Source organism: Myxine glutinosa, chromosome 1 (genome assembly GCF_964187855.1).
Source record: "Myxine glutinosa chromosome 1, kmMyxGlut1.1, whole genome shotgun sequence".
In the NCBI taxonomy this organism is placed as follows: Eukaryota; Metazoa; Chordata; class Myxini; order Myxiniformes; family Myxinidae; genus Myxine; species Myxine glutinosa.
Window position 1 is genome coordinate 448477907 of NC_136261.1, and position 24441 is coordinate 448502347.

Sequence of the window (24441 nt, forward strand, 5' to 3'; positions counted from 1 at the left end):
TGTGGGTTGGTGTAATTGTATGTTTATGTTCGTGGTAGTTGTATATTTGTAGTGTGGGTTGGTGTAATTGTATGTTTATGTTAGAGGTAGTTGTATATTTGCAGTGTGGGTTGGTGTAATTGTATGTTTATGTTCGTGGTGGTTGTATATTTGTAGTGTGGGTTGGTGTAATTGTATGTTTATGTTAGTGATGGTTGTATATTTGTAGTGTGGGTTGGTGTAATTGTATGTTTATGTTAGTGATGGTTGTATATTTGTAGTGTGGGTTGGTGTAATTGTATGTTTATGTTAGTGGTAGTTGTATATTTGTAGTGTGGGTTGGTGTAATTGTATGTTTATGTTAGTGATGGTTGTATATTTGTAGTGTGGGTTGGTGTAATTGTATGTTTATGTTAGTGATGGTTGTATATTTGTAGTGTGGGTTGGTGTAATTGTATGTCTATGTTAGTGGTAGTTGTATATTTGTAGTGTGGGTTGGTGTAATTGTATGTCTATGTTAGTGGTAGTTGTATATTTGTAGTGTGGGTTGGTGTAATTGTATGTCTATGTTAGTGGTAGTTGTATATTTGTAGTGTGGGTTGGTGTAATTGTATGTCTATGTTAGTGGTGGTTGTATATTTGTAGTGTGGGTTGGTGTAATTGTATGTCTATGTTAGTGATGGTTGTATATTTGTAGTGTGGGTTGGTGTAATTGTATGTTTATGTTAGTGGTAGTTGTATATTTGTAGTGTGGGTTGGTGTAATTGTATGTCTATGTTAGTGGTAGTTGTATATTTGTAGTGTGGGTTGGTGTAATTGTATGTCTATGTTAGTGGTAGTTGTATATTTGTAGTGTGGGTTGGTGTAATTGTATGTTTATGTTAGTGGTAGTTGTATATTTGTAGTGTGGGTTGGTGTAATTGTATGTTTATGTTAGTGGTGGTTGTATATTTGTAGTGTGGGTTGGTGTAATTGTATGTTTATGTTAGAGGTAGTTGTATATTTGTAGTGTGGGTTGGTGTAATTGTATTTTATGTTAGTGATGGTTGTATATTTGTAGTGTGGGTTGGTGTAATTGTATGTTTATGTTCGTGGTAGTTGTATATTTGTAGTGTGGGTTGGTGTAATTGTATGTTTATGTTAGTGGTAGTTGTATATTTGTAGTGTGGGTTGGTGTAATTGTATGTTTATGTTAGAGGTGGTTGTATATTTGTTGTGTGGGTTGGTGTAATTGTATGTTTATGTTAGTGGTGGTTGTATATTTGTAGTGTGGGTTGGTGTAATTGTATGTTTATTTTAGAGGTGGTTGTATATTTGTAGTGTGGGTTGGTGTAATTGTATGTTTATGTTAGTGATGGTTGTATATTTGTAGTGTGCGTTGGTGTAATTGTATGTCTATGTTAGTGATGGTTGTATATTTGTAGTGTGGGTTGGTGTAATTGTATGTTTATGTTAGTGGTAGTTGTATATTTGTAGTGTGGGTTGGTGTAATTGTATGTTTATGTTAGTGATGGTTGTATATTTGTAGTGTGGGTTGGTGTAATTGTATGTTTATGTTAGTGGTAGTTGTATATTTGTAGTGTGGGTTGGTGTAATTGTATGTTTATGTTAGTGGTGGTTGTATATTTGTAGTGTGGGTTGGTGTAATTGTATGTCTATGTTAGAGGTGGTTGTATATTTGTAGTGTGGGTTGGTGTAATTGTATGTTTATGTTAGTGGTGGTTGTATATTTGTAGTGTGGGTTGGTGTAATTGTATGTTTATGTTAGTGGTAGTTGTATATTTGTAGTGTGGGTTGGTGTAATTGTATGTTTATGTTAGTGGTGGTTGTATATTTGTAGTGTGGGTTGGTGTAATTGTATGTTTATGTTAGTGGTGGTTGTATATTTGTAGTGTGGGTTGGTGTAATTGTATGTTTATGTTAGTGATGGTTGTATATTTGTAGTGTGGGTTGGTGTAATTGTATGTTTATGTTAGTGGTAGTTGTATATTTGTAGTGTGGGTTGGTGTAATTGTATGTTTATGTTAGTGGTAGTTGTATATTTGTAGTGTGGGTTGGTGTAATTGTATGTTTATGTTAGTGGTAGTTGTATATTTGTAGTGTGGGTTGGTGTAATTGTATGTTTATGTTAGAGGTGGTTGTATATTTGTAGTGTGGGTTGGTGTAATTGTATGTTTATGTTAGAGGTAGTTGTATATTTGTAGTGTGGGTTGGTGTAATTGTATGTTTATGTTAGAGGTGGTTGTATATTTGTAGTGTGGGTTGGTGTAATTGTATGTTTATGTTAGTGATGGTTGTATATTTGTAGTGTGGGTTGGTGTAATTGTATGTCTATGTCTATGTTAGAGGTGGTTGTATATTTGTAGTGTGGGTTGGTGTAATTGTATGTCTATGTTAGAGGTAGTTGTATATTTGTAGTGTGGGTTGGTGTAATTGTATGTCTATGTTAGAGGTAGTTGTATATTTGTAGTGTGGGTTGGTGTAATTGTATGTTTATGTTAGTGGTGGTTGTATATTTGTAGTGTGGGTTGGTGTAATTGTATGTTTATGTTAGTGATGGTTGTATATTTGTAGTGTGGGTTGGTGTAATTGTATGTCTATGTTAGAGGTAGTTGTATATTTGTAGTGTGGGTTGGTGTAATTGTATGTCTATGTTAGAGGTGGTTGTATATTTGTAGTGTGGGTTGCTGTAATTGTATGTTTATGTTAGTGGTGGTTGTATATTTGTAGTGTGGGTTGGTGTAATTGTATGTTTATGTTCGTGATGGTTGTATATTTGTAGTGTGGGTTGGTGTAATTGTATGTTTATGTTAGTGGTGGTTGTATATTTGTAGTGTGGGTTGGTGTAATTGTATGTTTATGTTAGTGGTAGTTGTATATTTGTAGTGTGGGTTGGTGTAATTGTATGTCTATGTTAGAGGTGGTTGTATATTTGTAGTGTGGGTTGGTGTAATTGTATGTTTATGTTAGAGGTGGTTGTATATTTGTAGTGTGGGTTGGTGTAATTGTATGTCTATGTTAGAGGTGGTTGTATATTTGTAGTGTGGGTTGGTGTAATTGTATGTTTATGTTAGTGGTAGTTGTATATTTGTAGTGTGGGTTGGTGTAATTGTATGTCTATGTTAGAGGTGGTTGTATATTTGTAGTGTGGGTTGGTGTAATTGTATGTTTATGTTCGTGATGGTTGTATATTTGTAGTGTGGGTTGGTGTAATTGTATGTCTATGTTAGAGGTGGTTGTATATTTGTAGTGTGGGTTGGTGTAATTGTATGTTTATGTTAGTGGTAGTTGTATATTTGTAGTGTGGGTTGGTGTAATTGTATGTCTATGTTAGAGGTGGTTGTATATTTGTAGTGTGGGTTGGTGTAATTGTATGTTTATGTTAGAGGTAGTTGTATATTTGTAGTGTGGGTTGGTGTAATTGTATGTCTATGTTAGAGGTGGTTGTATATTTGTAGTGTGGGTTGGTGTAATTGTATGTCTATGTTAGAGGTGGTTGTATATTTGTAGTGTGGGTTGGTGTAATTGTATGTTTATGTTAGAGGTGGTTGTATATTTGTAGTGTGGGTTGGTGTAATTGTATGTTTATGTTAGAGGTGGTTGTATATTTGTAGTGTGGGTTGGTGTAATTGTATGTTTATGTTAGTGGTAGTTGTATATTTGTAGTGTGGGTTGGTGTAATTGTATGTTTATGTTAGTGGTAGTTGTATATTTGTAGTGTGCGTTGGTGTAATTGTATGTTTATGTTAGTGATGGTTGTATATTTGTAGTGTGGGTTGGTGTAATTGTATGTTTATGTTAGAGGTGGTTGTATATTTGTAGTGTGGGTTGGTGTAATTGTATGTTTATGTTAGTGGTAGTTGTATATTTGTAGTGTGGGTTGGTGTAATTGTATGTTTATGTTAGTGGTAGTTGTATATTTGTAGTGTGGGTTGGTGTAATTGTATGTTTATGTTAGAGGTAGTTGTATATTTGTAGTGTGGGTTGGTGTAATTGTATGTTTATGTTAGTGGTAGTTGTATATTTGTAGTGTGGGTTGGTGTAATTGTATGTTTATGTTAGAGGTGGTTGTATATTTGTAGTGTGGGTTGGTGTAATTGTATGTTTATGTTAGAGGTAGTTGTATATTTGTAGTGTGGGTTGGTGTAATTGTATGTTTATGTTAGTGGTAGTTGTATATTTGTAGTGTGGGTTGGTGTAATTGTATGTTTATGTTAGTGATGGTTGTATATTTGTAGTGTGGGTTGGTGTAATTGTATGTTTATGTTAGTGGTAGTTGTATATTTGTAGTGTGGGTTGGTGTAATTGTATGTTTATGTTAGAGGTAGTTGTATATTTGTAGTGTGGGTTGGTGTAATTGTATGTTTATGTTAGTGGTAGTTGTATATTTGTAGTGTGGGTTGGTGTAATTGTATGTTTATGTTAGTGATGGTTGTATATTTGTAGTGTGGGTTGGTGTAATTGTATGTTTATGTTAGTGGTAGTTGTATATTTGTAGTGTGGGTTGGTGTAATTGTATGTTTATGTTAGTGGTAGTTGTATATTTGTAGTGTGGGTTGGTGTAATTGTATGTTTATGTTAGTGATGGTTGTATATTTGTAGTGTGGGTTGGTGTAATTGTATGTTTATGTTAGTGATGGTTGTATATTTGTAGTGTGGGTTGCTGTAATTGTATGTTTATGTTAGTGGTAGTTGTATATTTGTAGTGTGGGTTGCTGTAATTGTATGTCTATGTTAGTGGTGGTTGTATATTTGTAGTGTGGGTTGGTGTAATTGTATGTTTATGTTAGTGGTAGTTGTATATTTGTAGTGTGGGTTGGTGTAATTGTATGTCTATGTTAGTGATGGTTGTATATTTGTAGTGTGGGTTGCTGTAATTGTATGTTTATGTTAGTGGTAGTTGTATATTTGTAGTGTGGGTTGGTGTAATTGTATGTTTATGTTAGTGGTAGTTGTATATTTGTAGTGTGGGTTGCTGTAATTGTATGTTTATGTTCGTGGTAGTTGTATATTTGTAGTGTGGGTTGGTGTAATTGTATGTTTATGTTCGTGGTAGTTGTATATTTGTAGTGTGGGTTGGTGTAATTGTATGTTTATGTTCGTGGTAGTTGTATATTTGTAGTGTGGGTTGGTGTAATTGTATGTTTATGTTAGTGGTAGTTGTATATTTGTAGTGTGGGTTGGTGTAATTGTATGTTTATGTTCGTGGTAGTTGTATATTTGTAGTGTGGGTTGGTGTAATTGTATGTTTATGTTCGTGGTAGTTGTATATTTGTAGTGTGGGTTGGTGTAATTGTATGTTTATGTTCGTGGTAGTTGTATATTTGTAGTGTGGGTTGGTGTAATTGTATGTTTATGTTAGTGGTAGTTGTATATTTGTAGTGTGGGTTGGTGTAATTGTATGTTTATGTTAGAGGTCGTTGTATATTTGTAGTGTGGGTTGCTGTAATTGTATGTTTATGTTAGTGGTAGTTGTATATTTGTAGTGTGGGTTGGTGTAATTGTATGTTTATGTTAGTGGTAGTTGTATATTTGTAGTGTGGGTTGGTGTAATTGTATGTCTATGTTAGTGGTGGTTGTATATTTGTAGTGTGGGTTGCTGTAATTGTATGTTTATGTTAGTGGTAGTTGTATATTTGTAGTGTGGGTTGGTGTAATTGTATGTCTATGTTAGTGATGGTTGTATATTTGTAGTGTGGGTTGGTGTAATTGTATGTTTATGTTAGAGGTAGTTGTATATTTGCAGTGTGGGTTGGTGTAATTGTATGTTTATGTTCGTGGTGGTTGTATATTTGTAGTGTGGGTTGGTGTAATTGTATGTTTATGTTAGTGATGGTTGTATATTTGTAGTGTGGGTTGGTGTAATTGTATGTTTATGTTAGTGATGGTTGTATATTTGTAGTGTGGGTTGGTGTAATTGTATGTTTATGTTAGTGGTAGTTGTATATTTGTAGTGTGGGTTGGTGTAATTGTATGTTTATGTTAGTGATGGTTGTATATTTGTAGTGTGGGTTGGTGTAATTGTATGTTTATGTTAGTGATGGTTGTATATTTGTAGTGTGGGTTGGTGTAATTGTATGTCTATGTTAGTGGTAGTTGTATATTTGTAGTGTGGGTTGGTGTAATTGTATGTCTATGTTAGTGGTAGTTGTATATTTGTAGTGTGGGTTGGTGTAATTGTATGTCTATGTTAGTGGTAGTTGTATATTTGTAGTGTGGGTTGGTGTAATTGTATGTCTATGTTAGTGGTGGTTGTATATTTGTAGTGTGGGTTGGTGTAATTGTATGTCTATGTTAGTGATGGTTGTATATTTGTAGTGTGGGTTGGTGTAATTGTATGTTTATGTTAGTGGTGGTTGTATATTTGTAGTGTGGGTTGGTGTAATTGTATGTTTATGTTAGTGGTGGTTGTATATTTGTAGTGTGGGTTGGTGTAATTGTATGTTTATGTTAGAGGTAGTTGTATATTTGTAGTGTGGGTTGGTGTAATTGTATGTTTATGTTAGTGGTAGTTGTATATTTGTAGTGTGGGTTGGTGTAATTGTATTTTATGTTAGTGATGGTTGTATATTTGTAGTGTGGGTTGGTGTAATTGTATGTTTATGTTCGTGGTAGTTGTATATTTGTAGTGTGGGTTGGTGTAATTGTATGTTTATGTTAGTGGTAGTTGTATATTTGTAGTGTGGGTTGGTGTAATTGTATGTTTATGTTAGTGGTAGTTGTATATTTGTAGTGTGGGTTGGTGTAATTGTATGTTTATGTTAGTGGTAGTTGTATATTTGTAGTGTGGGTTGGTGTAATTGTATGTTTATGTTAGTGGTAGTTGTATATTTGTAGTGTGGGTTGGTGTAATTGTATGTCTATGTTAGTGGTAGTTGTATATTTGTAGTGTGGGTTGGTGTAATTGTATGTCTATGTTAGTGGTAGTTGTATATTTGTAGTGTGGGTTGGTGTAATTGTATGTCTATGTTAGTGGTGGTTGTATATTTGTAGTGTGGGTTGGTGTAATTGTATGTCTATGTTAGTGATGGTTGTATATTTGTAGTGTGGGTTGGTGTAATTGTATGTTTATGTTAGTGGTGGTTGTATATTTGTAGTGTGGGTTGGTGTAATTGTATGTTTATGTTAGTGATGGTTGTATATTTGTAGTGTGGGTTGGTGTAATTGTATGTTTATGTTAGAGGTGGTTGTATATTTGTTGTGTGGGTTGGTGTAATTGTATGTTTATGTTAGTGGTGGTTGTATATTTGTAGTGTGGGTTGGTGTAATTGTATGTTTATTTTAGAGGTGGATGTATATTTGTAGTGTGGGTTGGTGTAATTGTATGTTTATGTTAGTGATGGTTGTATATTTGTAGTGTGGGTTGGTGTAATTGTATGTTTATGTTAGTGATGGTTGTATATTTGTAGTGTGCGTTGGTGTAATTGTATGTCTATGTTAGTGATGGTTGTATATTTGTAGTGTGGGTTGGTGTAATTGTATGTTTATGTTAGTGGTAGTTGTATATTTGTAGTGTGGGTTGGTGTAATTGTATGTTTATGTTAGTGATGGTTGTATATTTGTAGTGTGGGTTGGTGTAATTGTATGTTTATGTTAGTGGTAGTTGTATATTTGTAGTGTGGGTTGGTGTAATTGTATGTTTATGTTAGTGGTGGTTGTATATTTGTAGTGTGGGTTGGTGTAATTGTATGTCTATGTTAGAGGTGGTTGTATATTTGTAGTGTGGGTTGGTGTAATTGTATGTTTATGTTTGTGGTGGTTGTATATTTGTAGTGTGGGTTGGTGTAATTGTATGTTTATGTTAGTGGTAGTTGTATATTTGTAGTGTGGGTTGGTGTAATTGTATGTTTATGTTAGTGGTGGTTGTATATTTGTAGTGTGGGTTGGTGTAATTGTATGTTTATGTTAGTGGTGGTTGTATATTTGTAGTGTGGGTTGGTGTAATTGTATGTTTATGTTAGTGATGGTTGTATATTTGTAGTGTGGGTTGGTGTAATTGTATGTTTATGTTAGTGGTAGTTGTATATTTGTAGTGTGGGTTGGTGTAATTGTATGTTTATGTTAGTGGTAGTTGTATATTTGTAGTGTGGGTTGGTGTAATTGTATGTTTATGTTAGTGGTAGTTGTATATTTGTAGTGTGGGTTGGTGTAATTGTATGTTTATGTTAGAGGTGGTTGTATATTTGTAGTGTGGGTTGGTGTAATTGTATGTTTATGTTAGAGGTAGTTGTATATTTGTAGTGTGGGTTGGTGTAATTGTATGTTTATGTTAGAGGTGGTTGTATATTTGTAGTGTGGGTTGGTGTAATTGTATGTTTATGTTAGTGATGGTTGTATATTTGTAGTGTGGGTTGGTGTAATTGTATGTCTATGTCTATGTTAGAGGTGGTTGTATATTTGTAGTGTGGGTTGGTGTAATTGTATGTCTATGTTAGAGGTAGTTGTATATTTGTAGTGTGGGTTGGTGTAATTGTATGTCTATGTTAGAGGTAGTTGTATATTTGTAGTGTGGGTTGGTGTAATTGTATGTTTATGTTAGTGGTGGTTGTATATTTGTAGTGTGGGTTGGTGTAATTGTATGTTTATGTTAGTGATGGTTGTATATTTGTAGTGTGGGTTGGTGTAATTGTATGTCTATGTTAGAGGTAGTTGTATATTTGTAGTGTGGGTTGGTGTAATTGTATGTCTATGTTAGAGGTGGTTGTATATTTGTAGTGTGGGTTGCTGTAATTGTATGTTTATGTTAGTGGTGGTTGTATATTTGTAGTGTGGGTTGGTGTAATTGTATGTTTATGTTCGTGATGGTTGTATATTTGTAGTGTGGGTTGGTGTAATTGTATGTTTATGTTAGTGGTGGTTGTATATTTGTAGTGTGGGTTGGTGTAATTGTATGTTTATGTTAGTGGTAGTTGTATATTTGTAGTGTGGGTTGGTGTAATTGTATGTCTATGTTAGAGGTGGTTGTATATTTGTAGTGTGGGTTGGTGTAATTGTATGTTTATGTTAGTGGTAGTTGTATATTTGTAGTGTGGGTTGGTGTAATTGTATGTTTATGTTAGTGGTAGTTGTATATTTGTAGTGTGCGTTGGTGTAATTGTATGTTTATGTTAGTGATGGTTGTATATTTGTAGTGTGGGTTGGTGTAATTGTATGTTTATGTTAGAGGTGGTTGTATATTTGTAGTGTGGGTTGGTGTAATTGTATGTTTATGTTAGTGGTAGTTGTATATTTGTAGTGTGGGTTGGTGTAATTGTATGTTTATGTTAGTGGTAGTTGTATATTTGTAGTGTGGGTTGGTGTAATTGTATGTTTATGTTAGAGGTAGTTGTATATTTGTAGTGTGGGTTGGTGTAATTGTATGTTTATGTTAGTGGTAGTTGTATATTTGTAGTGTGGGTTGGTGTAATTGTATGTTTATGTTAGAGGTGGTTGTATATTTGTAGTGTGGGTTGGTGTAATTGTATGTTTATGTTAGAGGTAGTTGTATATTTGTAGTGTGGGTTGGTGTAATTGTATGTTTATGTTAGTGGTAGTTGTATATTTGTAGTGTGGGTTGGTGTAATTGTATGTTTATGTTAGTGATGGTTGTATATTTGTAGTGTGGGTTGGTGTAATTGTATGTTTATGTTAGTGGTAGTTGTATATTTGTAGTGTGGGTTGGTGTAATTGTATGTTTATGTTAGAGGTAGTTGTATATTTGTAGTGTGGGTTGGTGTAATTGTATGTTTATGTTAGTGGTAGTTGTATATTTGTAGTGTGGGTTGGTGTAATTGTATGTTTATGTTAGTGATGGTTGTATATTTGTAGTGTGGGTTGGTGTAATTGTATGTTTATGTTAGTGGTAGTTGTATATTTGTAGTGTGGGTTGGTGTAATTGTATGTTTATGTTAGTGGTAGTTGTATATTTGTAGTGTGGGTTGGTGTAATTGTATGTTTATGTTAGTGATGGTTGTATATTTGTAGTGTGGGTTGGTGTAATTGTATGTTTATGTTAGTGATGGTTGTATATTTGTAGTGTGGGTTGCTGTAATTGTATGTTTATGTTAGTGGTAGTTGTATATTTGTAGTGTGGGTTGCTGTAATTGTATGTCTATGTTAGTGGTGGTTGTATATTTGTAGTGTGGGTTGGTGTAATTGTATGTTTATGTTAGTGGTAGTTGTATATTTGTAGTGTGGGTTGGTGTAATTGTATGTCTATGTTAGTGATGGTTGTATATTTGTAGTGTGGGTTGCTGTAATTGTATGTTTATGTTAGTGGTAGTTGTATATTTGTAGTGTGGGTTGGTGTAATTGTATGTTTATGTTAGTGGTAGTTGTATATTTGTAGTGTGGGTTGCTGTAATTGTATGTTTATGTTCGTGGTAGTTGTATATTTGTAGTGTGGGTTGGTGTAATTGTATGTTTATGTTAGTGGTAGTTGTATATTTGTAGTGTGGGTTGGTGTAATTGTATGTTTATGTTCGTGGTAGTTGTATATTTGTAGTGTGGGTTGGTGTAATTGTATGTTTATGTTCGTGGTAGTTGTATATTTGTAGTGTGGGTTGGTGTAATTGTATGTTTATGTTAGTGGTAGTTGTATATTTGTAGTGTGGGTTGGTGTAATTGTATGTTTATGTTCGTGGTAGTTGTATATTTGTAGTGTGGGTTGGTGTAATTGTATGTTTATGTTCGTGGTAGTTGTATATTTGTAGTGTGGGTTGGTGTAATTGTATGTTTATGTTCGTGGTAGTTGTATATTTGTAGTGTGGGTTGGTGTAATTGTATGTTTATGTTAGTGGTAGTTGTATATTTGTAGTGTGGGTTGGTGTAATTGTATGTTTATGTTAGAGGTCGTTGTATATTTGTAGTGTGGGTTGCTGTAATTGTATGTTTATGTTAGTGGTAGTTGTATATTTGTAGTGTGGGTTGGTGTAATTGTATGTTTATGTTAGTGGTAGTTGTATATTTGTAGTGTGGGTTGGTGTAATTGTATGTCTATGTTAGTGGTGGTTGTATATTTGTAGTGTGGGTTGCTGTAATTGTATGTTTATGTTAGTGGTAGTTGTATATTTGTAGTGTGGGTTGGTGTAATTGTATGTCTATGTTAGTGATGGTTGTATATTTGTAGTGTGGGTTGGTGTAATTGTATGTTTATGTTAGTGGTGGTTGTATATTTGTAGTGTGGGTTGGTGTAATTGTATGTTTATGTTAGTGATGGTTGTATATTTGTAGTGTGGGTTGGTGTAATTGTATGTTTATGTTAGTGGTAGTTGTATATTTGTAATGTGGGTTGCTGTAATTGTATGTCTATGTTAGTGGTGGTTGTATATTTGTAGTGTGGGTTGGTGTAATTGTATGTCTATGTTAGTGATGGTTGTATATTTGTAGTGTGGGTTGGTGTAATTGTATGTCTATGTTAGTGATGGTTGTATATTTGTAGTGTGGGTTGGTGTAATTGTATGTCTATGTTAGTGATGGTTGTATATTTGTAGTGTGGGTTGGTGTAATTGTATGTCTATGTTAGTGATGGTTGTATATTTGTAGTGTGGGTTGGTGTAATTGTATGTTTATGTTAGTGATGGTTGTATATTTGTAGTGTGGGTTGGTGTAATTGTATGTTTATGTTCGTGGTGGTTGTATATTTGTAGTGTGGGTTGGTGTAATTGTATGTTTATGTTAGAGGTAGTTGTATATTTGTAGTGTGGGTTGGTGTAATTGTATGTTTATGTTAGTGGTGGTTGTATATTTGTAGTGTGGGTTGGTGTAATTGTATGTTTATGTTAGTGGTGGTTGTATATTTGTAGTGTGGGTTGGTGTAATTGTATGTTTATGTTAGTGGTGGTTGTATATTTGTAGTGTGGGTTGGTGTAATTGTATGTTTATGTTAGTGGTGGTTGTATATTTGTAGTGTGGGTTGGTGTAATTGTATGTTTATGTTAGTGGTGGTTGTATATTTGTAGTGTGGGTTGGTGTAATTGTATGTCTATGTTAGAGGTGGTTGTATATTTGTAGTGTGGGTTGGTGTAATTGTATGTTTATGTTAGTGGTGGTTGTATATTTGTAGTGTGGGTTGGTGTAATTGTATGTCTATGTTAGTGATGGTTGTATATTTGTAGTGTGGGTTGGTGTAATTGTATGTTTATGTTTGTGATGGTTGTATATTTGTAGTGTGGGTTGGTGTAATTGTATGTCTATGTTAGTGGTAGTTGTATATTTGTAGTGTGGGTTGGTGTAATTGTATGTCTATGTTTGTGATGGTTGTATATTTGTAGTGTGGGCTGGTGTAATTGTATGTCTATGTCTATGTTAGTGATGGTTGTATATTTGTAGTGTGGGTTGGTGTAATTGTATGTTTATGTTAGAGGTAGTTGTATATTTGTAGTGTGGGTTGGTGTAATTGTATGTTTATGTTAGAGGTAGTTGTATATTTGTAGAGTGGGTTGGTGTAATTGTATGTTTATGTTAGTGGTGGTTGTATATTTGTAGTGTGGGTTGGTGTAATTGTATGTCTATGTTAGTGATGGTTGTATATTTGTAGTGTGGGTTGGTGTAATTGTATGTTTATGTTAGAGGTAGTTGTATATTTGTAGTGCGGGTTGGTGTAATTGTATGTCTATGTCTATGTTAGTGGTGGTTGTATATTTGTAGTGTGGGTTGGTGTAATTGTATGTCTATGTTAGTGGTGGTTGTATATTTGTGGTGTGGGTTGGTGTAATTGTATGTCTATGTCTATGTTAGTGGTGGTTGTATATTTGTAGTGTGGGTTGGTGTAATTGTATGTCTATGTCTATGTTAGTGGTGGTTGTATATTTATAGTGTGGGTTGGTGTATGTGTATGTCTATGTTAGTGGTGGATGTATATTTGTAGTGTGGGTTGGTGTAATTGTATGTCTATGTCTATGTTAGTGGTGGTTGTATATTTGTAGTGTGGGTTGGTGTAATTGTATGTCTATGTCTATGTTAGTGGTTGTTGTATATTTGTAGTGTGGGTTGGTGTAATCACAATCACACACAAACACTCACTCACTCTCACATGTGTAGTTGTCAGTACTTCAACCATGCAGTAGATTGCAGGACAAGAAAACGTTTTCACCAACCATCTAGTAAACCAAAGTCAACCTTTAAACGGTTAACATTTGGGGTCTTCTCAGAGGTCACAACCTTGGGTCTGCTCAAGAAGTCACAACCTTGGGTCTGCTCAAGAGGTCACAACCTTTGGTCTGCTCAAGAGGTCACAACCTTGGGTCTGCTCAAGAGGTCACAACCTTGGCTCTGCTCAGCGGTCACAACCTTGGGTCTGCTCAGCGGTCACAACCATGGGTCTGCTCAGCGGTCACAACCATGGGTCTGCTCAGCGGTCACAACCATGGGTCTGCTCAGCGGTCACAACCTTAGGTCTGCTCAGCGGTCACAACCTTGGGTCTGCTCAGCGGTCACAACCTTGGGTCTGCTCAGCTGTGACAACCTTAGCTCTGCTCAGCTGTGACAACCTTGAGTCTGCTCAGAGGTCACAACCTTGGGTCTGCTCAGAGATCACAACCTTGGGTCTGCTCAGAGATCACAACCTTGGGTCTGCTCAGAGATCACAACCTTGGGTCTGCTCAGAGATCACAACCTTGGGTCTGCTCAGCAGTCAAAAACTTGGGTGTGCTCAGCTGTGACAACCTTGAGTCTGCTCAGCTGTGACAACCTTGAGTCTGCTCAGAGGTCACAACCTTGGGTCTGCTCAGAGATCACAACCTTGGGTCTGCTCAGAGGTCACAACCTTTGGTCTGCTCAGAGGTCACAACCTTGGGTCTGCTCAGCTGTCACAACCTTGGGTCTGCTCAGCTGTCACAACATTGGGTCTGCCCAGAGGTCACAGCCTTGGGTCTGCCCAGAGGTCACAACATTGGGTCTGCTCAGAGGTCACAACATTGGGTCTGCTCAGAGGTCACAACATTGGGTCTGCTCAGAGGTCACAACCTTGGGTCTGTTCAGAGGTCACAACCTTGGGTCTGCTCAGAGGTCACAACCTTGGGTCTGCTCAGAGGTCACATCTCCCCCCCTGCCCCTTCCCTCCAAAACTCCCCCCACACACCTCCCCTCCGAGACTCTCCCTCACTCCTCCCCTCCTAGACTCCCCTCTCACCCCTCGTCCTCAAAGCGTCCTCCCCGCTTCTTCCCCCTTCCAACTTTCACCTTCTTCTCCCTCAACCTTCTGCCTCACTCTTCCCCCTCCTCAAATAACACCTCACTGCGCCTCACCCAATCACCATCAAACCTTTTGTCCGCCCCATTCTTCCCTTTCTCCAAGCTATTCTGTAATCTCTGACACACCTTCAACAGCTCTCCCTACCTCTTCCTCCTCTTCCACATCTTACCCTACCGCTCCCCCCCCCCCCCCCTGTTCTGTATCCGATGCTCCCCCTTCCTCTTCCTTAACAGTATGGACCTCAAACATCCGGGGCCTTCGCTCAAACTTAACTGATCTCTCCATACAGGTTGCTTCTGACAAACCAGACGTGATCTGCTTAACAGAAACTTTCCTCCTTCATGATGTCTCTGATTCCTTGGTATCTTTCCCAGGTTACTCCCTCCTCCGGTATGATAGACCTGAGCCTCGTCCTGGAGGTGGGGTTGCTATCTTTATAAAAAACTCTCTTCCTCACTCGCCCTGCACTGCCCTCTCTCCACCTCACCCCCAGGAATACCTTTGGCTACGGCTTCCCCTTCGCTCCCACCTTTTGTTCATATGTGTGTTGTACCGTCCACCAAACAGCGATGACTCCATCTACATCTCACTGTCTGATAATATGGACCAACTTCTATCTACCCATCCCAACTCTCTCTTCCTCATATGTGGTGATTTCAATTGTCACCATGCCAGTTGGCTGGGTGTGGGTACCTCTCTCACCAGCCATGGCTCCTCAGCAAAGGATTTCTGCGACTCACTGGGACTGACACAATCTGTCAATTTCCCTGTCAAATTACTGTCAAATCAGTAATTGAACACTTGTTCTAAATGAGAAATATCATCCAATTTCCAATAATATTGTCGCGCAACCGCCGAAATTAATATCAGGCGGTCGCGGATGCCGATCACGAAGGCCTCAGCCCCTGAGGCGGAAACTCAATGGCGGACTCCGGAACCAAAGCTACCCAAGCGCGCGGGATGGAGGGGAACGGCGAGAGCCCTGCAGCCTTATCGATAATTCAATCACCCGGAAACTGCGTTCAAGTATATGCACAAAAATAATGCAAGGGTTTATTAAATGAAAAAGCAAGGACAGGAAAATGTGACGATAAACCTAATGCCTAATTTGGGATCCCACACACACAGATATCAGAGACAAGACGAGGGAATATGAATACCAAAATAACACGTCCGTTATGTAAAGTGTATTTGCCGATGCGGCCTTATCTCGTCTTTGTCGTCCTGCCTGGGCTGCCCTTCAACACCGCTCCGTTCGGCCCCGACCGCACACCAAGAGGCCTCGCTCCAAGCGCCACAGGTCCAACGCAGGCCAGAGGCTCCACACGAGGTCGATCTCCACACGAAGCATGGAAAGACAGAAACAGAGAGAACGCAGGTGTGACTGCACGTCTTGTCCTTCCAACTCATTCATTGGAATCTCCCGCGATGAAGCTATCTCTGAGGGCCTTTCACTCACTCACCGCAGGCAGGTAGGTGGCCTTTCTGTCTTCTACCGACTCCTCTCCGGCCTTGCTCCCCCAGCTCTCTCTGTGCTCTGTCCCCCAAATATTCCTACAGGTCGCACAAGATCTGCCAGCAACCCTCTGATGGTTAAACTGCCGAAATCTCAGCTCTCTGCTCACCTTCACTCTTTCATTCCTCTTTTCTCCCGCCTGTGGAACAAACTCCCACACTCCCTTCAATCCCTCTCCTCCCTCCAGGTCTTTAAAACAGCTGTTCACCACCATCTCTTATCTTCCCCCATCCATAACCTTGAACTTTTCTACCCCCACTAATTCACCCCAGATCCACCTTGTTTGAAATTCCAACTTCTTTCCTGGAAATCCTGGCAGTGTCCATATGTTTATACCTCTCCCACCCCCACCCCCCCTTCACATGCCTCCCCCCCTTCACATGCCTCCCCCCCAAAGCCCTCTCCCTCCCACAGATCTCTCGATGTCTCCATGTCTCTCGGTCCCTGCTCTCAAATGTTGTGTTTGTGTCCTTCCCCCTCTCTCCCCATCTTGTCTACCGCTCCCGATGTTATTTGTTTTATGTGTCTGTTTGTCTTTCTGTGTGATTAATGTTTGCTCTTTCACGAGCCTCGATCTTGTATACAAAACAAAAAAAACAAACAAAAAAAAAACAAAAAAAAAAAACTCGCTTCTCAAAACCCAACTCATGCTGCACAACTCACTCACTCACTCACTCGAACCACAGTCCTCGACTCTGCGAACTCAACTCTCTGGATCAAAACCAACTGCCCGAATGGCGTTCGGCGCTCGTGACCCAACTCTGCGCACGAAAAGTCCGACTCACTCAACTCCCAGTCCGACTCGGGATCCAACTCTCAACTCAACTCAACTCTCCAACGAAAAGTCCAACTCACAACTGCCCGAAATGGCGTTGGGCGCTCGTTAATATCCCCGGCCGGTGACGTCAGCTTTGGCGCGCTGCCAACCAATCAGAGCCTCGTAACTTCCCGCCCTCTGTCGACCCGCTTCGCGCCTCCCGCGTCCATTCGCGTCAAACGAGCACAGCCCTCCTGGGCGTGGCACTCAAGGTGGATAGGCCTGCTCGGAGGTGTAGATGGCGGCGGCCATTATCGGCTGTGTCCTGGCCTGGTCTCTTCCCAAGTCATGTCAGGGGAGGGCGTTACTTAGTGTTGTACTAAAGGTCGTAACTAATGTCTAAGTGGTGTGCAGTGCCAAAAGGGACAAAGGTTTGGCTAACCAGGTGAGGACACAGGGGCACTACTCCTTAATCCCAACACTACTTATCACTCGAACCTCCTGGTAGATTCACAAGTATACATATTAACCGACAAAACGCCTACACATGAATAACTTATTACAGGGTAGTTTTCCTTACCGCGACACCTCGAAGCATGTTACCTACGCAGCTCTATCTGATCTACATATCATGACCCGCCAGACATAACACATATTATCATAATGTTTAGTATATTTGAATTCTTTAAGAAATATAGTAATATGAAATTTTGTAATGTTTGAATATTTCTTCACACCATCCTGTTCATCATCTAACAAAGTCGATACGCTTTAAACTTTTCATTCAGATCGTTATAAAACTTTTCTGGTATTTTACAATATTGTTCACCTCGATATTGAGAAATACGTTTTTGAAAATGAGAAACTCTATTGTAAATATATTTTCCTTTTATATTTACTCTCTTATAATTATTATGTCATATTAGTGTTAAAAATTAATTGTTTGTTATTACACCGCAAGCACGTTTTAATATTTATTTTAAAATCAGATAAGTTTGAATTTTTTACAAAATGTACAAGTAATATTAGCGATAGGTTTAATATCATATAAAATAGGTATAATCCATAATTTTGACCTTATTATTTCTCGAGCAATATCTAAAAACTCATTTATGTCAGATACTTTCTTTTTAAAGATTGGATTATGTGTATTGATCGGTCATATTGGTTTAGATAAAATTGATTTATATTCATGTAGCAATAATCCTGTCCTTACAATGTAGAACATTTTATTCTGATTAATATTCTGTAATGTTTGTTCAATATTTACAATATTTGTTTTAATATCAACTGATGTTTCATTACAAGTTAAAATTAAATCTTTTATCTTATCAAATTCCGTGTTGAATTTATTAATTATTTCCTTATTAATGTTAATAATATCTATTTTTTCATTTCAGTTATTCATTTGTATTATAATTCTCATCCTGTTAAATAAAAAATTCAATTTTTTTATTTATATAATTATTTTAGTGAATTTGGAAATTTTAGAAAATCATGAAAATCGTGAAATTCGTGAAATCTGAAAAATAATTAATTATTTGGCCACTTCCGGTTTGTGGTGAGTCCCTTCCTGTTTTTGGGTTGAGTCAGTTTCGGTTTGGGGGCAAGGGGGATGTGGGGAATGTGACCTGTCCCAGTATGCGCATTTTATATCTACTGCGGCCACAACCTTGGGTCTGCTTGTCCGACGTTTCCATCCAATCACAGAGTTTGACGCTGGGATTCAGGTTCAAATCCCAGGTGGACAGGTAGTAGTGCGTTCATGGTCATGAGATGTGTTCAGACAGGTGGTGTGTTCATAGACAGGAGGTGTGTGTTCATAGACAGGAGGTGTGTGTTCATAGACAGGAAGTGTGTTCATAGACAGGAGGTGTGCGTTCATAGACAGGAGGTGTGCGTTCATAGACAGGAGGTGTGCGTTCATGGACAGGAGGTGTGTGTTCATAGACATGAGGTGTGTGTTCATAGACAGGAGGTGTGTGTTCATAGACAGGAAGTGTGTTAATAGACAGGAGGTGTGTGTTCATAGACATGAGGTGTGCGTTCATAGACAGGAGGTGTGCGTTCATATACAGGAGGTGTGTGTTCATAGACAGGAGGTGTGTGTTCATAGACAGGAGGTGTGCGTTCATAGACAGGAGGTGTGCGTTCATAGACAGGAGGTGTGCGTTCATGGACAGGTGTGTGTTCATGGACAGGACGTGTGTGTTCATAGACATGAGGTGTGTGTTCATAGACAGGAGGTGTGTGTTCATAGACAGGAGGTGTGTGGTCATAGACAGGAGGTGTGTGCTCATAGACAGGAGGTGTGTGCTCATAGACAGGAGGTGTGTGTTCATAGACAGGAGGTGTGTGTTCATAGACAGGAGGTGTGTGTTCATAGACAGGAGGTGTGTGTTCATAGACAGGAGGTGTGTGTTCATAGACAGGAAGTGTCTGTTCATAGACAGGAGGTGTGTGTTCATAGACAGGAGGTGTGTGTTCATAGACAGGAGGTGTGTGTTCATAGACAGGAGGTGTGTGTTCATAGACAGGAGGTGTGTGTTCATAGACAGGAGGTGTGTGTTCATAGACAGGAGGTGTGTGTTCATAGACAGGAGGTGTGTGTTCATAGACAGGAGGTGTGTGTTCATAGACAGGAGGTGTGTGTTCATAGACAGGAGGTGTGTGTTCATAGACAGGAGGTGTGTGTTCATAGACATGAGGTGTGTGTTCATAGACATGAGGTGTGTGTTCATAGACATGAGGTGTGTGTTCCTAGACAGGAGGTGTGTGTTCCTAGACAGGAGGTGTGTGTTCATAGACAGGAGGTGTGTGTTCATAGACAGGAGGTGTGTGGTCATAGACAGGAGGTGTGTGGTCATAGACAGGAGGTGTGTGGTCATAGACAGGAGGTGTGTGGTCATAGACAGGAGGTGTGTGGTCATAGACAGGAGGTGTGTGTTCATAGACAGGAGGTGTGTGTTCATAGACAGGAGGTGTGTGTTCATAGACAGGAGGTGTGTGTTCATAGACAGGAGGTGTGTGTGTTCATAGACAGGAGGTGTGTGTGTTCATAGACAGGAGGTGTGTGTGTTCATAGACAGGAGGTGTGTGTGTTCATAGACAGGAGGTGTGTGTGTTCATAGACAGGAGGTGTGTGTGTTCATAGACAGGAGGTGTGTGTGTTCATAGACAGGAGGTGTGTGTGTTCATAGACAGGAGGTGTGTGTGTTCATAGACAGGAGGTGTGTGTGTTCATAGACAGGAGGTGTGTGTGTTCAAAGACAGGAGGTGTGTGTGTTCATAGACAGGAGGTGTGTGTGTTCATAGACAGGAGGTGTGTGTGTTCATAGACAGGAGGTGTGTGTGTTCAAAGACAGGAGGTGTGTGTGTTCATAGACAGGAGGTGTGTGTGTTCATAGACAGGAGGTGTGTGTGTTCATAGACAGGAGGTGTGTGTGTTCATAGACAGGAGGTGTGTGTGTTCATAGACAGGTGTGTTCATAGACAGGAGGTGTGTGTTCATAGGCAGGAGGTGTGTGTTCATAGACAGGAGGTGTGTGTTCATAGACAGGAGGTGTGTTCATAGACAGGAGGTGTGTGTTGATAGACAGGTGTGTGTTGATAGACAGGAGGTGTGTGTTGATAGACAGGAGGGTGTTCATAGACAGGAGGTGTGTGTTCATAGACGGGAGGTGTGTTTAAAAACAGGTGGAGTGTTCATTTATTACTTTCCTGGTAATTTTGAAAGGTCCAACGCAACAGTGCGTACTCATGTCCTTGTCCTGTACTCATGCCCTTGTCCTGTACTCATGCCCTTGTCCTGTACTCATGTCCTTGTCCTGTACTCATGCCCTTGTCCTGTGCTCATGTCCTTGTCCTGTACTCATGCCCTTGTCCTGTACTCATGCCCTTGTCCTGTACTCATGCCCTTGTCCTGTACTCATGCCCTTGTCCTGTACTCATGCCCTTGTCCTGTACTCATGCCCTTGTCCTGTACTCATGCCCTTGTCCTGTACTCATGCCCTTGTCCTGTACTCATGCCCTTGTCCTGTACTCATGCCCTTGTCCTGTACTCATGCCCTTGTCCTGTACTCATGCCCTTGTCCTGTACTCATGCCCTTGTCCTGTACTCATGCCCTTGTCCTGTACTCATGCCCTGGTCCTGTACTCATGCCCTTGTCCTGTGCTCATGCCCTTGTCCTGTGCTCATGCCCTTGTCCTGTGCTCATGCCCTTGTCCTGTGCTCATGTCCTTGTCCTGTGCTCATGTCCTTGTCCTGTACTCATGCCCTTGTCCTGTGCTCATGCCCTTGTCCTGTGCTCATGCCCTTGTCCTGTGCTCATGCCCTTGTCCTGTGCTCATGCCCTTGTCCTGTGCTCATGCCCTTGTCCTGTGCTCATGCCCTTGTCCTGTGCTCATGCCCTTGTCCTGTGCTCATGCCCTTGTCCTGTGCTCATGCCCTTGTCCTGTGCTCATGTCCTTGTCCTGTGCTCATGCCCTTGTATACCGAAACGAAAAGGTGATGTATGTATCACGTTTGGAGGGAAAAGACGATCCGCGGTGGTGGTGCCTCCACAGAAAGGGAATGAATAAATGAATGAATGATGAATAAATCGAAACACAAACCTTCCTGCCTGCAGTACGACATGCCGTCCCCGTCCCACGACACCACCTGCGCTGTGCAAACCACGCGATAAACCTGAACCTCCCCTTCACGGCTTCACTCACTCACACTTCCGGGTTAAATACTCCTTCGGAGACCGGAGTTCATCGATCCTCTCAAACTAATGCAATATATCCGATCACACAGACATGAATCTAAAGGTTGGTGTGAAATGTTACCTGAGGATGTTTACGGGAAAAGAATGTACGAGGCGAGAGGGAATATTTACCATCGTAGCTTGTTTATACACCCCAAAGAGTAAACACTGCGTCATCGGATACCACGTCTCCACGGAACGGATTTATTACAAGAAAACTGATTCAAAGTAAAATGTTTATTATTCTCAATTCTATGCAGCAAATATATATATATACACACATGTGTGGCGGACACGAAAGCCCACTGGCATGGTGACATCATTCCGCGCACCAAGTGGGCGGCGGCCACGCCCGAGGGGTAGGCGTGGCCTGAGGATATACACGGGGCGCGCAGCCCGGAGCGCGCTAGTGTTACAGTGAGCTCCTCAAATAAAGACGCTTAAAAGTTACCGCTTGTCCGCTTCCTCCTTGCTCGCAAGCAGCGCGCGTAGCGCCGCGCTTTACTGGTGACCCTCGACGTTGGATCTGCCGGAGCGATCCTTCCACACACGATGCCATTGCCAGGGCCAACAACGCAATGTCGATTAAACTTCCCGAATTTTGGGAGGCCCAGGCCGAAGTCTGGTTCGTCCAAGCCGAAGCCCAATTTCAGCTTCGGCGCCTCACCGGCGACGACACGTGCTACTGCCACGTCGTCGCCTCCCTCGGGCCCGGCACGGCCGCTCAAGTTGTGTCCGTCCTTCGCCACCCACCGGACGGCCACAAGTACGAGGCACTCAAGCGGCTACTCCTAGCCACGTTCGGCCTCACGGACGACGCACGGGCCGACCGCCTCCTGGATCTCCCCGAGCTCGGCGACACGCGCCCGTCGGTCCGAATGGACCATATGCTGTCACTGTTGGGCGACGAAGCCCCCGGTTCTCTATTCCGGGCGCTTTTCCATCGCCAACTTCCAGCGCAGGTTCGCCTCGCGTTGGCCGGGACTGTGCTAACGGAACCCCGAGCATTGGCAGCCGAGGCGGACAGGTACTTCGCTGCTTCGGACACGCGGGCGAGAGCCGGTGCGGCCGTCACGGACCTCGAGGCTGATGCTGCTGAAGATGCTGATCCACAGCATCAGCTTACACAGCATACGCAGCATGCTGATACGCACCTCGTGACCGCCGCCACGCCCCGCCCACCGCCGCGGCGAAAACCGCCACCGTGGGGAAAACCGCCAACTCCACCGGCCTGGCGGAGCCAGCCGCACTCCTCCAGCTCCACCACCTGGTGCTGGTTCCACGCCAAGTTCGGCCATGAGGCTCGGCAGTGTCATCCGCCATTCTCCTTCAACAGGACGGGAAACGCCCGGGCCGGCGCTTAATAGTGGCGATGAGCGCCGGCCTTTTCGAACAGCCTGCTGTTCATAACGGACACCTTATCTGGGCGCCGTTACCTGTGCGACACAGGAGCGCAGGTGAGTGTCGTTCCTGCTGGTACGTCAGACAAGCACGCCGCGGGCGGGGGCCCCGCGCTGCTTGCCGCGAACGGGACGCCCATCCGTACGTACGGAAAACGCTGCCTCTCTCTGCGGTTCGGAGGGCAGGTTTTCCGATGGACGTTCGTCACCGCCGACGTGCCCATGGCACTGCTTGGCGCGGACTTCCTGTGCGCTAATGGGCTCCTGGTCGACGTAAAGCGCAGACGTCTTGTCCAGGCCAAGACGTTCAGCTCGCTCGCTTGTGCGCTGCCCAGCTCGTCAAGCAGCTCAACGAGCGGCTCGCCGAGCGGCTTGCCAAGCGGCTTGCCGAACAGTTCGGTTCCGGCCACGTTGATCTGTACGCTTCCGGCAGCGGACGAATTCAGCCGCCTCCTCGCCGGCTTCCCAGCCCTCACGCGGCCCACCTTCTCGGCGGGGGCCATCAAGCATGGGGTGGCCCATCACATCCCCACCGTCGGGCCACCGGTCTACGCCCGGGCACGCCGCCTCGAGCCGACGAAGCTGGTGGTGGCAAAAGCGGGGTTCGCTACCCTGGAGCGACTCGGCATCGTTCGGCGCTCGGAGAGTGCTTGGGCGTCGCCGCTGCACATCGTGCCGAAGCCCGGCGGGGGATGGCGACCGCGCGGGGACTATCGCCGTCTCAATGATGCCACCACTCCCGACCGCTACCCCGTCCCCCACATTCAGGACTTTTCCGCCCGTTTGGCGGGCATGTCCTTCTTCTCGAAGGTGGACCTCATACGCGGCTACCATCAGGTCCCCGTCAGGCCGGAGGACGTCCCGAAGACGGCGGTCATCACGCCATTCGGACTCTTCAAGTTCCTGCGGATGCCCTTCGGTCTGAAGAATGCGGCTCAGGCGTTCCAGCGACTGATGGACAGCGTCCTGCGCGACTTGGATTTTGTCTACGTCTACCTGGACGACATCCTCGTCGCCAGCGCGTCCCGCGAAGAGCACCTACGCCACCTCCGCACGCTCTTCGAACGCCTGGGCCAGCATGGCCTGATTGTGAACCCCGCAAAGTGCCGGTTCGGTGTCGCCGTAATCGATTTTCTGGGGCACTGTGTCACCAGGCACGGAGCCGTCCCCCTGCCGGCCAAGGTGGAGGCGGTGAAGGGGTTTCCGTGCCCCCGCACGATCAGAGGGCTGCAGGAGTTCCTGGGCATGGTGAACTTTTACCATCGGTTCCTGCCCCGTATCGCCCAGCTCCTGCGCCCCCTGCACGAAGGTCTCCGAGGTAAGCCGGGCAAAGGCGACGTTACCTGGACCGAGCAGATGGACACGGCATTCACGGGCGCGAAGCTCGCCTTGGCTAACGCCACCATGCTCGCGCACCCGGCGCCCGATGCACCGATCGCCCTCACCACCGACGCCTCGGACTACGCGGTGGGCGCGGTGCACGAGCAATGGGTGCGTGGAGCTTGGCAACCGCTGGCGTTCTTTAGCCGGCAGCTTCGCCCGCCCAAACGCCGTTACAGTACCTTCGACCGCAAGTTGCTCGGGCTTCACTTGGCGGTCAGGCGCTTCTGCCATCTGCTCGAGGGCCGTGCGTTCACGGCCTTCGTCGACCACAAGCCGCTGATCTTCGCGATGGGCAAGGTCACCGAGCCGTGGTCGGCCCGGCAGCAGCGTCACCTCTCGGCCGTGTCCGATTACACGACGGACATCCGGCACGTCGCGGGGAAGGACAACCCGGTGGCGGATTGCCTTTCCCGGGCCGTCGCCCATGCAGTCCACCTCGGCATCGACTATGCCCGGATGGCAGAGGACCAGGCCGCTGACCCCGA

The 24441-nt window shown here is 42.4% G+C and overlaps 1 protein-coding gene across 1 annotated transcript in view; it reads right to left on the reverse strand.

Annotated features, from left to right (window-relative positions):
* The window catches only part of CHCHD4 (coiled-coil-helix-coiled-coil-helix domain containing 4), a 60278-nt gene extending 39135 nt beyond the window's left edge, over nucleotides 1-21143 (reverse strand). Inside the window, exon 1 of the mRNA XM_068104737.2 lies at nucleotides 21040-21143. Coding sequence (XP_067960838.2) covers nucleotides 21040-21061 — 22 coding nt within the window. The 5' untranslated portion in view covers nucleotides 21062-21143. The remainder of the gene's footprint in view (nucleotides 1-21039) is intronic.
* Between the last annotated feature and the right edge of the window lie 3298 nt (nucleotides 21144-24441).